This window comes from Pyrus communis, chromosome 5 (assembly GCF_041283825.1).
Source record: "Pyrus communis isolate YQ-2024b chromosome 5, ASM4128382v1, whole genome shotgun sequence".
NCBI classification, from domain to species: Eukaryota; Viridiplantae; Streptophyta; class Magnoliopsida; order Rosales; family Rosaceae; genus Pyrus; species Pyrus communis.
In genome coordinates this window covers 22,770,578-22,787,358 of record NC_142569.1, presented here as the reverse complement: position 1 = coordinate 22,787,358, position 16,781 = coordinate 22,770,578, and the positions used below count along the sequence as shown (strand labels likewise).

Sequence of the window (16,781 nt, the reverse complement as noted above, 5' to 3'; positions counted from 1 at the left end):
AGATGCAAATTGGGGAGTTTAGGCTGTTAAACCTAGGATCAAAAAGTCCGTTCATTTTCTTGATTTATTAATGAAAAAGTATTGCCCTGATTATCCACTGTTTACAAGTTACAATTATTGGGACTATATAAAACAATGTTGTAGGCCTAATGTCACGCCCCGATCCCAACATACGTCAAGAATCGACACGTGACAAGGAAAATAACGCTCGTTGAATACGGTATGAGCGACTGAAGGAAATACTTTAAATGATAACCCAAATTAATATGAAGATAACTAAGTTCACCACTTGATATTTACAAATATGTACATTCCAAAAAGAAGTACAACCTTCGCCAGACCAAAAACAAGTTCAAGATGCTCAAAAGAAAGTCCCAAAATAAAAAGTACAAGAGTGAATCAAGGGTAACCTAACGCTCCAAGTCTCTGATACCGCACTGCTACCCCCACCTACGACCGTCTCGAAGTCTACTCAACCTGTCACCTGTAAGTTCAGTGCCTACACCATCGAAATGGTACATCGGCAACCATCCACACAATATAAGCTGCGTAGTTTGTGTGAGTGACAATAATACCAAGTATGAGAGACAATTATTAAAAATCATCCATCAAACATAATTTATACACATTGAATGTAATTCCTTGATAACAATCAATACCAAACCTTTGAAACTCCAAAGGAGTCACCCGGACATCCAAAAGTTCATTTGAAACAACTATCACATCTCACACCCATTTTCACATACACACAATGAAAGTAAAATTAGGGTGACACAGTTTATCCAAAGCCTACACCTTTGTAACTATCTCAACCCAAACTCAAGGAACCAAGGTGGATACAATCCCGGACCATCACTCAACGGGATCGCGGGGTAAGAGGGATTCCGGACCATCTCTCAACGGAATCCAAATGGTTACGATTCCAGACCATCACTCAACGGAATCGCGGATTAGGAGGGATTCCGGACCATCTCTCAACGGAATCCGAATGGGTACGATTCCGGACCATCACTCAACGGAATCGTGGAAAGCCAACACCCATAATGTACAACGGTTCAAAGAACTGAGACCAGCACAAGTTACTTCATTTACAAAAGCTCAACTAAGAGAAGTAAGGCATAAATACTAACTTTTAGAATGGATCAACGAATCGTAAATGAAACAATATCAAAACAGCAAATCCCCAATGGGTTAATGACCCACCACTAGCCCTCACATTTCATCACATCATGCCAATCAAACAATTTACATCATATTTCAAAATGTAATAATTAAATCTCATTCCATAATCTTAAATCAAAACTAGGTATTAACATAATAATTCAATAGAAATATATTTATAAAATTAAGTCACACCCTCATAGAGTAGTAATTACAAAAGCAAGGTAATCACTAATATCACATATATTGAAGTCACTCACCTGGAACCCACGCTAATGCACCTTAGCACGAGAGTCAAGGCATCACGTTCTATCACCTCCTGAACAAAGCACAAGTCCACATTTAGATTTCCTTCGATAATTCACATAATCAAAAACTCTTATATGCCTCCCATAACACATTTAATAGGGGATCAAACCATTGTTCTAAGGCAGGGTCCATGATCTTACATCATTTACTCCATAAGACCCAATCACTAGATTTTCACTACTCCAGGTATCGTTATGACCCATTATCAGAAACAGAGTGATACCAAATCCTTTAAATATATATAAACTTGAACATAAACCACACTTAGATGGAAAAGTTCCAGTAATTACGTAGTCGAAAAGTAGGGATTCCAGCGGCAATACTACTAAATTAAACAATTGAATTAACTACTTGAAACGTAGGTGCCCGGTATCACACAGTCTCCTCCCCACCGGCTTCCTTAATCTCTCCCTTCCTATAATCATTTTCTTCATACCTTCCCTCAAATACCCAAGAAGCAGGCATGAAAATACAGTCAAACGCCCATTATAAATCAAGGCAGTAACGTAAGGCTAGTTTCTAATGTAATTGAACACATTAACATAAAGCATCCAAATGCAGACTTAGAATTACAAAATGCATGAAAATTCACATTCCAATGTCTTATTCAATCATCAACATTTCCATAACACCAATGTCACACAACAAAAAAATTCGACCCCCTTTTTTTTTTTCCCAAAAAATCTCAAATTTTACAAGAGCAAATATCTCAACAAGTAGAATAAACTTTATACCTGGGGCCGAGTCCAATTTGGCTGGGAAGGCCCTCAAATTGGCTCGCACCCAACGAAACCCTAAGGTGGGTGTTCTTCAATTTGGCTTCTTTGGTGTTCCAACGCCCCAACCACCAGTTGGGTCTTGTTCCTGGGTCCAAGGGAAGTTGAATAAGGATGATGGTGAATGGTGACACTCACCGGAATGACGAATCGCCGTTGAGAGTCACTGGGTTCTCCGGTGGAGTTCTACCTGAAGTAAGCCTCAAACAAACTTGATTTTTGGTGGAGATGGAAGGAAGGAGATAGTCACACAAGTTACAAGTGAAGTAGACAAGAAGGTCAGCTGAGAACCGGAGGAATTGGCTTGAAATTAGCAGGTTTGAAATTATGTTGGTGAAGCATACGGGTCACAAACTAAGGGGGGGGGGGGGGAAATGTCCCCTTCTCACCTCCCTCAACGTCTTTTTATAATCCCAAAAAAAAAACTGATTGTTCCCTTAAAAAAACTAACTTAACCTTTACCCACTTGTGCGAATTTAATAATTCCCACAATCTAAAGTTCATAATTCAAACGTCCGTAACTATACCGTCATAATTCGGACTCGCAAACGGCTTTCGCCTATGTATTCGTGGGTTTGAGATCTATTAAAAAAAACTAGTTGTAATTTCCAAATGTCAATGAGAGATAAAGATTGATTATGAAACTTCCAACTCAATGCCAAATCAATTTCCAAACTTAAAATTAATGGTATTAAAATTAACTAATAAAGATCACGTAATCACGAAATACGAATTTAAAATACGGGGTACATAATGCATGGTGAAATTCCGGGGATGGGATTTCACACCTAATTTACTGAACAATATAAGAACAGACAGAAGGGATGCGGCAGAAATAGAGACAAAAGAGAGAGATATGTAATTTTGAGGTATGTGTTATCTCACCCCATTGTGCCCTTATTTATAGTAATAGGTAAGGCAAATTCCTTACGCCAATATGATAACAACTCTAATAGGCTAATAACTAATTTAAGAGATATGGTAGAATCTCAAAAGGATACTCCAGATATGATAAAATTTTCACAATGACATTCCTAAACTAATAGGATTGCAACACTATCCCTTAAGTGTGGTAGAATCTCAAAAGGATATTCCAGATATGATAAAATTTTCACAATGACATTCCTAAACTAATAGGATTGCAACACTATCCCTTAAGTGTGTAAATCTCATGACGCTCAACGAAGCAAACACTAGTTGCTACATCTTCTAATCACTCATAAATATTTGCTCTCCATGAATCTAGTTGTAGTCTTTTTGGTTAAGAACAATGGTCCATCACATTAGGAACTCATGTGGCCTATCTTTAAAACCAAACACTCCAACTATCATTCATGAGAATAATGCAGTGTGTATTGCACAAATGAAGGAAGGGTTCGTCAAAGGAAATAAGACTAAACACATATCTCCAAAGTTTTTCAATACACATGAACTTCAAAAGGTTAAAGTTACTGAAGTTAGACAATTTCATTACAATGATAACTTGGTAGACCTATTCACCAAATATGTACCAAATTGTACATTCCAGAAGCTAATGCATGGTACTGGATTACGTCGACTTAGTAATTAGTCAGATTGAAGAATGCAGAATCATGGGGAAATACTCATCAGGGGGAGCATCCAAGACACATGCCGTTATACTCTCTTTCCTTCAACTAGGACTTTTTCCATTGGGTTTTTCCTAGCAAGGTTTTAATGAGGCAACAAAAGTGCACTCAACACTATATCAATGATCCACACAAAGTTGTATTCTTTTTCCTTCGCTACGATTTTTTTCCCATAGGTTTTTTCTGAGTAAGGTTCTAACAAGGCAGCCGATATTGATATATGGGCGTACAAGGGGGAGTATTGTGAATGGTGGGATGTGAATGCCCATTCAAATGAAAGTCAAAAAGCTACATGCCCTATATAGTGTGTTAGTTTTTTTTATTTTTTTTTTATTGTTTTGTTGTGTAGATTTTTCATAAGCACTAAGGGAGATGTTAGATGAAACCTCTATATAAAGATATATTTTTTTATCATTGCCAACAATAACATAAAGACAAAAGTTGAAAGAAATTATATAAGTTTTCCTCACTTCTCTACTTCTTCATTTCCATTGTTTGACACAAGTGAAGAAAACAAGCAGAGTAATACATTGATCGCATTCCAGTTCAATGTCCAGCACAGAGTCTCTCTCATTATCTTTTGCCTATTTAGAGCAGGTTTGATGTTTTGTTTTCCCCAAAACCCCCGGGTACAGCCTATCATACCCCACTATGTAGTCATTGTAGTCATTCTTGCATGTACTGAGATTAAAACATAGAATGCTTACATACGTTAGGTTGTGCTCATGGTTTGCACATGATCCGTATTCATGGCAATATTTATAATTTATTGACGATATTATGATAGTAAAGTGATAATACACTATCTACCATATAATGATAATATAAAGACAATACATTATTTATATATTTTATAAGGAGGATACATTGTATATATTTTATAAAGGTGATACATTGTCAATGCACTATCTACTTGGTCATGCGCAAACTTGCGCACATTCCATGTGTCCGAGCAAACTTAATGATGAAAATTTTGAACAAGAAATAATAAATAAATAAAAGCCCACTCACGCTAGGCAGCTTTAGACTTTCTTTTAAGGAAACGATAATAGATTTATTCAAAAAAGGGGTCACTACAAGTCAAATCATATAGAGCGAGAGTCCTCCACAAGCAAATCTAAAATTAGACTCGGAGGATCATCTAGCCAGGTACAACCCTGACCAACAATAAGATCGAGCTGAGCAAGCATGTGAACAAATTTAGACTATATATGACGAGAGAAATTTAAGTTATCCGATTGCATTCAAAATTTTGTTATAGATGCTTGCATGATACAATAATAGTCATAGAAAATGTGAAGAATACGTAAAAATCATAGCGTGCAATAATGGTATGACCTCGTTAAAACTTTGCATGAACTTTGTATGAACTGTGCATGATGCAGTCTCTATTCCACACTAGATAATGATAATCTGTAAATTTTCTTAAGTCACGGCGACGAATTGGAAACTTTGATAGTCGAAAGAAAATTTCTGGAAGCTCTCCTCTCCTACGACTGATTATTTACAAGATTAATTCAACAAGGACCCGAAATTAAACGGCTTAATTATTAAACCACATTATTGTTTTTGTTGGAAATTATTAAACCACCAACTGAAATTCCTTTGGTCAGTTGGTGTACTACGTTCAAGAATCGATACCAAAAATATGCATTTCCTTTTTTCATAAAAATTAAAAAGAATTGTTTCTCCTATGAGTGTGGGGAATAAAATTATAGGAAAACTAATAAAAATGGCTTGAAAACTTTGAGTTTTAATCATAAGGACAAAATAAAGGATAAAGTGAATAGTATCAGGATTGACTTTTTAGCGTAAAAATGTGGTTTTTCGTTAAAGTGAACAGTACTGTGGACTTTTCGTTAAAACTCCCTAAAATTATAGAAAAAAAAAAATTAACAACTAGATATACTTAATGATATTATTATTTTATCAATTTTTTTTTTAATAAACCATTGTATCTACATTAGAGGGGGTAGGATAGAGAGCTAAATCTTACAATATGGTTACTATAATCATGTGGTTTAACTTTGTTTTTAACGAGAATTGAACTCTTCACTTCCAAATAAAAGAGGACAAAAAGTGCTCTTACCGCATATCATAGGGACAAAAATACCCCTTCTAGCACCAGAACGATGTCGTGTCATACAGGAATAAGGGAGGACTATAGTTACTTCTGTATGTGTAACTGCAGAGTATCACACCCACTCAGTTTGAAGACTCAGTCGGCCTTGCATTTGTGTGTTGCTATTTGCTTCTCTTGTTGTTTCTATGAGGAATTTTTCGTAGCAACTTCGTGACATCATCGCTTGGAGAAAAATGAGAAGTCAACGAATTAGTCTTCCTCCAAGTCTGCGTCTCTACACTTGCGACTTCCATCAAAGAGTTTCCTTTTATTTTTCTATTTTACTTCTTTATTTGGGGCAAGGTGAGGAGGTTGTTGGAGGGTTTCACGGCAAATTTCCAGAATTTTTCCTTGATGGGTTTGTGAAAATTTTGAATTTTGTTTCCTGGGTTTTGTTTAATCTTCGTTTTTCTTCGTGGGTTTTCGAATTAAAAGGTTAAGATTGGTGGGTTTTTTATTTTTTATTTTTTGTTTTGTTATGGTGTTGGAATCGCTGGTTTTTTGCTGAATTTTGTGAGCTCCGGTATGGCTGCTGTGATGAGAAAACTGAGTTCTGCTATGGCGGCTTCTAGTGGCGGCGACAGGGATGGTGGGGATTTTAGCATGGAGTTGGAGTTTTCGTTTGCCGTGGAGTACAAGGGTCCTCCGGTGGGTTATGATATCCCAAATGCATTTCCTGTTGACATTCGCCACATCCCAACTGCTGCTCCGGTTTCTTCAGCCTCTCTCTTGAACAATTTGTCCCTCCCTGTTATTCATCCGATTGCGAAATCCACCAAGAAACCAAAAGAAGAGACGAAACTTGAAACTGAAGTAAAGTTTGGAAAGGAAATTGTTTCTTCCAATTCAGTAACCCCTGCTGAATTGGAAATTAGCAATGGCGAAAAGGGTGTCTCGACTTTATCAGATAAAGGTGAAATCTCTGGGAAATTGGGGTCTTCTGGCACTCTGTCTGGAAGTTTGGAGGTTGTGCTTGAATTGCCTGATGATGGTCAAGAAGCTCAAGGCTTTCAGAATTATATGAGCCCCGGTAACTGGGGTTCATCACAGTCTGGTTCGAGTTCGCGGAGTCTTTCCTCTGAGGTTTTCTCTGGTAGAGAGGAAGCTTATACGGATGCAATTCCTCACCATGTCAAAAGGCCATCAGCTGTGACATTCCGTGATCCTGACTCGAATGACATTGTTCAGGAAGAAGAGTTTGATCTTTCTGAAGGGGAAGAAGATGTGCGAGTGAGGCCAACGATTGAGAGAAGTGGGAAGAAAGGGTCGTGCTATCGATGTGGGAAAGGAAACAGACTCATGGAGAAGGAGGTTTGCATTGTTTGTGGTGCTAAGTTTTGCTATAATTGTGTGCTAAGAGCAATGGGGTCAATGCCGGAAGGAAGGAAATGTGTTACTTGCATTAGTTTTGAAATTGACGAGTCAAGGCGAAGGAAACTGGGCAAGTGTTCTAGGATGCTGAAGCGGCTTCTCACTAAATCGGAAGTTGAACTGATAATGAAGGCCGAGATATCTTGCCAAGCAAATCAACTGCCAGGCAATCTTATTTTTGTGAATGGCGAACCTTTATCGCAGGAAGAGCTGGTTCGATTGCAAAGTTGCCAAAACCCACCAAAAAAGATAAAACCAGGATACTATTGGTACGATAATGTATCTGGTTTGTGGGGAAAGGTAAATTTTGAACTCAGCTCAATTTTTATCAGCTTGTTAATATTGGACCTCTATTTTGTCGTAAATTGCACCTCAATGCGATGATGATTCTTCTTTAAATGAACAGGAAGGGCATAGGCCTTGCCAAATCATTAGCCCCCGGTTGAGTGTGGGAGGCCACATACAACGAAATGCTAGTAACGGGGATACAAATATATTGATTAACAATCGGGAGATCACTAAGTTAGAGGCGTTCATGCTGAAGGTTTTTATACTGGACTGGTTCAAGTTCTTTTGTATATTATATACTTTGAAAAACAAACCACATTGTATTGATGCATTTTGTTTGAATTATGCAGTTGGCTGGAGTGCCATGTGAAGGAAATCTTCACTACTGGGTGAGTGCAGAGGGGGAGTATCAGGAAGAGGGAATGAATCAAGTAAAGGGAAAGATATGGGACAAGGTGTGTACGCGTGTGATGTGCAATAAATTGTGTTCCTTTCCGCCCTTTCCTAATTAATGTTATGATCAAGCATCCCTTAACTGTGGAGTTACTTCTTTACAGGCTACAATAAAGATGGTTTGTAACATCTTGTCTTTGCCATTTCCTTCTGGTTCACCAAATCTTTCCTCTGACGAAGTGAACACCTGGAACACCTTTGAAGAGAAAAAGCTTAACAAAATTGTTCTAGTTGGACATCACAAATCTGGTACAAGCACTATATTTAAACAGGTAAGACATTTGGGGAGGAATAACCCGATTACCCATCACTTAATATTATAAAGGTCAGAACCTAGGTGGTGAATTTCCTTCCGTAGCTTCAGGGTCAATAAAATTATTTACCCTACAAAGCTTTAGATGATAGTAATCATTGGTGAAACTTGACAGGGAACTAGTATTGACATGACTTGAAGTTTTCAAGAACTTTTTTTTCTGATTTATTTGGTATATTTATACCTGTAAAAAGTTGACGCCGAGTGCATATCAGAGATGTGTAAACATATATACATGTATGCATGTATGTATGTATGTAAGTATTTTTCTTAATGCACCACTATGTGATGTGTTTGTACTAATAATGTATTAGTGCATCCTCTCGGCAGCAGTGTTCTTCTATTTAATAACCAAGTGCAAACGTGCACACAGATAACTAAACATGACTCTTCTTTTACCACAACAATGTTGTCGTTATATTTTAAGTGACACATTGTTTTTTGTTTCCCTTCCACATCTGTAAGTCTAGTTTGGTACACTTTTTCTATTGTATTCAATAAACTTTTGGAGGGAAATGTGATAGTAACTTCAACATTTCTCAGTGGGTGGTTGAGTGTCCAGTTTAAAACAGCGCTGCTAGGAATATTGGTTTAAAAGGCACTTAATGAAACCAAACACTTAATTCCAATAAATTTATTCCAAATGATAGCTTTATTTTTTCTGACACCAAGTACTCGCTTATTTTAGGCCAAGTTCTTGTACAATGTTCCTTTCTCTGAAGATGAGCGCCAAAGTATTAAGTTCGTGATCCAGAGCAGATTGTACAGTTATCTTGGTATATTGCTTGAAGGGCGTGAGTGGTTTGAAGAAGAAAGTTTGATTGAGAAGAGAAAAGGAAAAGGACGGCTTTTGGATGAACCTGGCCCTTCAGGTACAAATCGATCTATTCTTTGTTTTCTTCACTCCATTATGTTTATGATCCAGCTTTTTTTTTACATCAAAGGTGAGACCCCCAAGCCGACAAGGCTCCTCGCTTTGCGAGGGTCTTTGTGGTGGGTGTGGGGTGTTGGGGAAACGTCTATCGTATGCAGCCTTACCCTTGCTTTGCAAGGAGGCTGTTTCCACGACTTGAACGTGTGGCCTTTCGGTCACAAAGGAGCACCATACCGTTACGCCAAGGCTCACCCTCAGCCTTTGTACATCAATTTGTAATTTTTATGTTGGATGGCATTTTCACTAAAGTCAGTTGCCCCGTTCCTTTCTAACTGTATGATAAATTAGTTATGTGGATAAATGTAGATGAGATCTGTGACTATTTTTGGTTTGTATAAGAAACACAATTAAGATGGGTTACCCTATCCAGCACGTGGAAGAAAGGCTGTAAATAAACTGTTAACAAGAGATAACTCAAATTCGGTTTAGATCCTTTTGGCAAATAATGATAACAGGGGATGAGTGATAACATTGTTTGAGTTTCTATAGCTTTACCTGTTTGGTCTAGTGAATTATTTGTTATGTGTTTCTCTTAATCATTTGTGCATCTCAGTTGTGAGTGTCGATTTTCAATTAATGAATTGTCCACCCACTTTATTTTGGACCATTGATCTTCTAAACCCGTCTAACAGTGGTTCAAGAAAATGTGTTGTCTTCTATGAATTAGTTATAAAGGAAAAAGAATATTTGTTTCACTGATATCATGAACTACATATAATATGTTATGAGCTACTACTGATAAAATTAGATTTCTGCCCTTCTTGACCTTGAGAGTGCATATGGACATACCCATACAAATGTTAGATTTTGAAATGGTTTCAAGAATACATACATACATATATACATACATACATACACACACACACACACACACACACATATATATATATATATATTAGGATTTCAACATTTGTATCTCTATTGAATCCCTCATAACTTTGGGTCCAACTCATGGCGGAGTTTAATACTTGGAATTTCGTTCAGGTTAATGCAATAATTCGTAGAAAGAAGGGATTACAAGACCTTTTGGATGATTAAAAGGAACAAAATAAGATTCAGAAGTGAATGTTGGAAAGTCTGGGAATGCCGTTTCCCTTCACTGCTAAAGCGTTAAAACTTTAGGGTCAACTGACTATGGAGCTTTGACAAAATCATTTTTTTCAATTTGTTATTGTTAGTACTTTCCAGATGTTGGTTTTACAAACTGAAACGTTGGTTGTTTTTTACACATCAATAGTTTGTATAGGATAACAGCTCGTTCCTTTTGGATACATTTAGTGCTTTTCTTATGGGTTACTATCTTTTACTTTCCTGTCAAGTTGATGTATCTTTCTAGTATATGATTGTATTACGTTATCGCTCGGCTTATAAATAACATATTAAAACTTTAAACATCAAGTGAGATACTTGCCTTTTGTATGAATTTATTGCTATCAGTATTTGTCATTCTGGAGTTGTGCCTGAAGTTATTCAGTTTACATAGGGAATACAAGCCAGCTTGACGATAAAACAAAATATTCCATTGGTCCAAGACTGAAAGCTTTTTCTGATTGGCTCCTCAAATCTATGGTATCTGGTAATCTGGAAGTCATATTTCCAGCAGCTACCCGTGAATATGCACCATTTGTTGAGGATTTGTGGAAGGATCCTGCTATTCAAGCCACATACGACCGGAGGAATGAAATAGAAATGCTGCCCAGACCAGCTGCATATTTTCTTAATCGGGTGAGATCACGCTCTGTGTTCCTTGTCTTTTAGTTTTAAGCCAATTCACTTTCTCAAAGTGCTTCTGCTCATATTTTTTATTTGTTTATTTTTAAATTCCTTTTGGCTTTAGTTCTTTTGAGTTTTCAATTATTCTTTAGGTCGTGGATACATTTAAATATGAACATGGAATGTGGATAATACTTGATCACTATATTATATGCGTGTTACTCAGTTCAAATATTTATATTTCTGTGTAGGCTGTTGAGATTTCAAGGACAGATTATGAGCCCACAGACACGGACATCTTGTATGCCGAGGGAATCACCTCATCCAACAGCCTTATGAGCATGGAATTCTCAATTCCCCCATCAGCTGGAAATAGCAATCTGGACCCTCCTTATCAGCATGACCCTTCGTTAAGGTTAGAGTTCCGGATTCATGCATCAAGTAAATTATACTTGAGCAACAAATGCATTAATCTTTCTTCATTGAGTTGGCCAAATATCTTGCTTAATGGCTGATTAAATTTATTGTCGACATGCTTTGCCCAATATATAGAAATTGCTGTGCAGTTTTAGATTAGTTATAACTAGGAAAAGTCGTCTTCACTACGTAACACATGGTTAAGATGAAACTTTTATAATACATACACAATAGTCAATGGAATTTTGAGAGTATGCTTTGCCGATAAAGGAAAACACAGGTAAGGAATATAACTGTTTGATGCTAAATGAGCAATAAGTTACTTGAAAATCAATTTCTTTTCCAAGATATGATCTTGAATTCGAAGTTCTAAACCGGTCCTTTTTTATCCAGTTTCTTTGTTGTTGAAACATTTCCTAGTAGTATATTTATATTAAAAAGAAAAACTTGAGCAATTTTATTTGATGGAAAACGGTGTTTTAAAATGCACTGGCATTGTTTTCTTCGCAGGTACCAACTAATTAGAGTGCATCAGAGCACCCTTGGAGGAAACTGCAAGTTGGTTGAGATGTTTGAAGATGTTGATATGGTCGCATTTTGTGTTTCATTGACAGAATACGATGAGTTTTCTACAGATGCTAACGGGGTTTCCATAAACAAGATGATGGCAAGCAAGCAGCTATTTGAAAATATTGTTACCCATCCAGCCCTTGACCAAAAAGGCTTCCTTCTGATACTCAACAAGTATGATCTGCTTGAAGAAAAGATTGACGAAGCCCCTCTCACTCGATGTGAATGGTTTCATGACTTCAATCCGGTAACCAGCCAAAATCCCAGTGGTAGCAATAACAACAGTAATAACCCCACGTTGGCTCACCGAGCCTTTCAATATATTGCAGTGAAGTTCAAAAGACTCTTTCATTCTCTAACAGATAGGAAGCTGTTTGTTTCACTGGTTACAGCGCTAGAGTCTGATACTGTAAATGAAGCTCTTAGATATGCTAGTGAGATTCTAAAATGGGAGGAAGAGGTACCCAGATTAATTCACGAGATCTCTTCCGCTAGCATTGAGGCAAGTTCTTCCGCTTAAATGTCTTTCTGTAAATGCAACCATTGCTGTTGTGCAAATTGTTTATATACATGCACTAGGAAACACAGATATACAGTGAGAAAATAGAGTTCATATTCTTTTTCAAGTTCTGTTTAAACAATGAAAGATCTGTCTTTTCTTTTTCCCCAACGAAGTCCGTAATTTTGCAACACTATCAAGTTGAAGTATTTTAAAATTTAGTTTTTGGTTATATTATTGAAGAAAAGTAAGCAGTTAAGTACATAGAAAAAACTGCAAGCGGCAAGAATGGGACAGGACAAAGGATTAGGTGAGTTGAACTACACGTAAAGGCTTCGTCATCCGCTCAGAGCGGGTAGAACAAACCGAAATTGCCGTTACAGTCTCATGTCATAACTTTTTTCACTGACATTGATTTTTCCAATTGGTATATGCTTGAGATTTGCTTCCAATTTGATGTGATAAAAGATAGCACACAAATTAAACCCTCTTTTTGACAATTGTAGTATAGATATAAGTAGGGATCGTTCTAGGCCGGGGATTAGGAGGGATTGCTAATCTAATGAAAATCGACTCAAAGATGTAAAAATATGCTTTAAAAACTTAAACAACTCAAAAGACTCTTAACTAAACTTGTATGACTCAAAACAAACTTCAAAGACTCAAAACTACTCAAAACAATAAAAAAGACTCAATTTCGACTCTAGGACTCAATTTGGACGAAAATATAATTAGTTTTGACTCAAAAGACTCAAAAAGACACTTTTGGACAGATTTGGAACAAGTAAGTAAAGGGGATTTGATTTTGGACGAATTTAAAAGAAAAACAAGTAAATTAAAATTTTAAAACAGATTTTGACGAAATTAAGAAACACCAATGGATGATGGGATAGCCAAGGGATACTTCTCCACACATGATACATTCAAACATAAATTGATTTTCAGTTGCTTTTCCGATAAATCATGAACCTCAACACCCCAGATTAACCATGACATCACTAATTAACCCTTAGATTTCCCTTAAGTTAGTGGATTGGATGACATCATACGACAACCCAAAACATTCTTCAAAAGTCCCCTACATGACATCATAATAGAGATACAATCAAAGATCATTATGTTCAATGGAAATCATAAGTATTGACAAAGCACTTGTAACTATGACATCATGATACTCATGCTAGGAATTTACTTAACATGATTGTGAAAACAACCTTAACTACTTGTGAATATAAGATTGTGACGATTATGTGAAACTCCCTTATATTCTAGCACCAAATTCAAGCATGCAAATTAAGTAGGCCTCCCTAATCGACATACAAGAATAAGTTATCCATCAAACGGTTAAGTAAATTGCATTCACAATTTATGAAATCACAACTGGAATTTATCAATTCATATTATAAACGTAATCATGGTTTCAAAGCATCCCTAGGCTAAAACGAGTTTAGCCTCTCATGTTCATAACAAAAGAAAGGAAAATAGAATTAAACATTGAAAACAAAGATAGATTACACCTAGAAATGTTCCAACACTCCAACTTGAATGCACAAACGTCCAAGGCTTCGTCTTTCTTCTCTTCTTCCTTGCTAAGTCACGGCACAAGAGTCTAGGGTGGTTTTGTGGATGATTTTCTGGGTTTTAAATGGATTTAGGAAGGTAGGGTGGTGCGGCAAGGGTTGATGGTGGTGTATGGAGGCTTGGATGAAGGTTTGGAAGTAGGGGAATGGTGGAAAGTTGGATGGAAGGCTGCGGCAAAGGTTGGTTTTCTGAGTGAATCAAGGCCGGTTGTATGGAAGGGTGATTAGGTTTCAATAAGGGTGCGGCATAGGGTATTTATATGGAAGAAAGAATCCTAAGGCTTTATTACTTAGTTTAGGAAATGAATTAACTCCAAAACTTTAAAGAAAAGGAAACACAAAGTCAGAATTTGAAGGAAAAGGGAAGGGAACCTGCGGCATTCAATTGTGATAAGGGGAATGTCATTTATTTATGAAATTAGGCAAGGACTTTGGAATAGAAAAGGGTATGTGAGTTATGGCTGTGTTTGATATGAAAAAGGAATGTGTTTGAATGCTTTAGAATAGGAAAGAAGGCCCTCCCTTGCACGGCAAGGAAGGGAAACACTAAGGGGATACACGGCAAGGAATTTATGTTGCAAGGAAACTTTGTTTTGTGTTCTAGAATAGACAGAAGTCCTTAATGTTGCTGAAACATGGAGTCATTAAGGATTAGGAAAGGTTAAACCAAAATAGGAAACCTTGGCTTAACTTTCCTACTTTAAGTAGGAAACCTTCTTTGACTAGGATTCCTCATTTGATTAGGAATCCTCTTGTGATTAAGAATCCTCTTGTGATTAGGAATCCTCTTGTGATTAGGAATCCTAACTCTTTTAGGTCTTCAATTTCGTCCATTCCTTTTGCTCCAAGCATAAGCTATCCATTCCAAGTCCAATTTTGCTCCAAAAGGCTCCAAAATGCACCTTTTTGCTTCCTTAGCCATATGAACCGAAAAACACACGAAAATGGCTTAAACTACTAAAACAACTATGAATTAATAACATAAATGCACGAAAATAAGCTAAGTAAGTCGCCTAAATATGCTCCTATCACAATTGAAATGTGGAATCTTACCTCCAACATAAGACTCCAAGAACAAGGAAATAATAGAAATGGAATCCCGCCACCAAGCAGGAAACCACAAGCTGGAAGGCAGGTTGCACAAGTCGGCAAATCAAGTCAAAATCTGCGCGCTGCATATCCGATTGCATTCACCACCCAGAAAAGATGAACCATGAAGACCGACTGCAATACAAGAAACCCAAACCAAATTGACGAGCAGAAGCACCAGCAACGAACCATTCACCAAAACCAAGTAGCAAGAAGCAAAGATAGCGAGGAAAAAAGTCTTTCATCTTCGAAAATCTTCATCTTCACACTCAGCTAACTTTGAGGTTTCATTACCTGCTGATCTGATGGTCTTGATCGCCAATGTTAGAGTAGAGGTAGCAGAAGTAGCAGAAGTAGTCATCTTCCGAAAACAAACGACACAGACATTTGGATGGTATCAACAACAGTGGGGCGACGTTAGTGAATGGAGTACTTGTAGTCACATTCACTTCTGAAATGATGTTATTCTCATTATTTCCTCATCCTCAGAGCAATATCTTTCAACACTTCAATACTGCTTGCTGTCATCATTGCCTTGGATGGGAATGGGACAATTTCTTCACCAAACCTTGATGAGCAGGTATCTTCATCGGCCAATACCTCCATAAACACTTTTGTCATCTTCAAGGTCTTCATCCTGTGGCATTACCAGGTGGACTCCCCAGCTTTTATAGTGTAGCAAACGTTTGCTAAGAAAGTCAAAATTGAAACGCACTCTGCACGTAAGAGGTGGCTGTGTCAGACGCTTGATCTCCTTCAGCTCCGTGAACACTTGTGCTGACTCTAAATCAGTTGAACAAAACTCATACATATTACCCCAAATTTGTTCTTCATTGATATGGATCACGGCTGCAAAACGGAAAGCAAATTTATCCCGCATTTTTTCAACTACATTAGAGCTAACCATGATGCATCGAAGGCATTCAAAATCTTACTAAAGCTGAACCACCTTGGAGCTTCAGTTCCTGGACATACATTCTCGAATTCAGATTGCAGACGATAGAAAGAGAGAAGCGATCAGCCTCGCCATTCGACAATATAGTTTTCTTTTCGTAACATTGTTAGCATGATTGTTTGAGTCTCTGGCAGTTAGACAAGTCCATCCAGTTAAACATTTGTGCATCTCCACGTTCCAAAATGTTTGACAATTTTGAAATTTTGTCAAGGATACGCAGTCACTGACATCTACTCACCCTACCTTCGGCGGAAGTTCTGGAATTTCCACAAGCCTGTTGCATCCATGCATGTCAAGTATCCTCAAGCTGACAAATTTGGTAATGCATTCGGGAAGAGTAATAAATTGCTTCGTGATACATCAAGTTGATAATGCATCCGGGAAGACTAACAAAATTGCTTCGCGATACATCAAGTTTGAATAAGGTGGACACACAATCAAGAACAGCAAGGAAATTCATTTCTGATAACTCCCTCCTTGTACATTTAATTGCTCAAGACTGGGAAGCGCTAAAGAACGCAACTGTTGTGTGAATCCTTGAGCTAGTTGGGAGCACCAATGGAAGTGGTTGTACACTACATGAAGCTGCAGACGACTTCACCTTATATGGTAATGTAACGAGTT

The 16,781-nt window shown here is 37.4% G+C and overlaps 1 protein-coding gene and 1 long non-coding RNA gene across 3 annotated transcripts; one reads left to right on the top strand and one right to left on the bottom strand.

Annotated features, from left to right (window-relative positions):
- Positions 1 to 243: 243 nt before the first annotated feature.
- On the bottom strand, positions 244 to 2,595 carry LOC148697004 (uncharacterized). Its single transcript, XR_015962998.1, has 3 exons — positions 2,205 to 2,595; positions 1,422 to 1,480; positions 244 to 499 (listed from the first exon to the last, which is right to left on the bottom strand). It is a non-coding gene; the product is annotated as an uncharacterized LOC148697004 (long non-coding RNA).
- A 3,482-nt stretch (positions 2,596 to 6,077) lies between these two features.
- LOC137724081 (extra-large guanine nucleotide-binding protein 1-like) lies at positions 6,078 to 12,660 on the top strand. 2 transcript variants are annotated; one of them, XM_068463017.2, is made up of 8 exons: positions 6,078 to 7,646; positions 7,753 to 7,890; positions 7,985 to 8,089; positions 8,192 to 8,359; positions 9,089 to 9,272; positions 10,818 to 11,059; positions 11,299 to 11,462; positions 11,975 to 12,660. In XM_068463017.2, exons 1-8 carry the CDS (start codon positions 6,501 to 6,503, stop codon positions 12,552 to 12,554), a joined length of 2,727 nt encoding a protein of 908 aa, XP_068319118.2. In that variant the 5' UTR covers positions 6,078 to 6,500; the 3' UTR covers positions 12,555 to 12,660. The 2 variants fall into 2 exon arrangements, with proteins under 2 accessions (XP_068319118.2, XP_068319117.2); XM_068463016.2 differs by having other exon boundaries at positions 6,149 to 7,646; positions 10,809 to 11,059.
- Positions 12,661 to 16,781: the final 4,121 nt, after the last annotated feature.

Excerpts from the sequence above, each read along its gene's own strand:
- LOC137724081 (XM_068463016.2), top strand. The coding sequence starts at position 6,501 with ATGGCTGCTGTGATGAGAAAACTGAGTTCTGCTATGGCGGCTTCTAGT. Across the intron at positions 7,647-7,752 it reads TATCTGGTTTGTGGGGAAAG|GAAGGGCATAGGCCTTGCCA; the intron begins GTAAATTTTGAA and ends TTAAATGAACAG. Across the intron at positions 9,273-10,808 it reads GGATGAACCTGGCCCTTCAG|TTTACATAGGGAATACAAGC; the intron begins GTACAAATCGAT and ends GAAGTTATTCAG.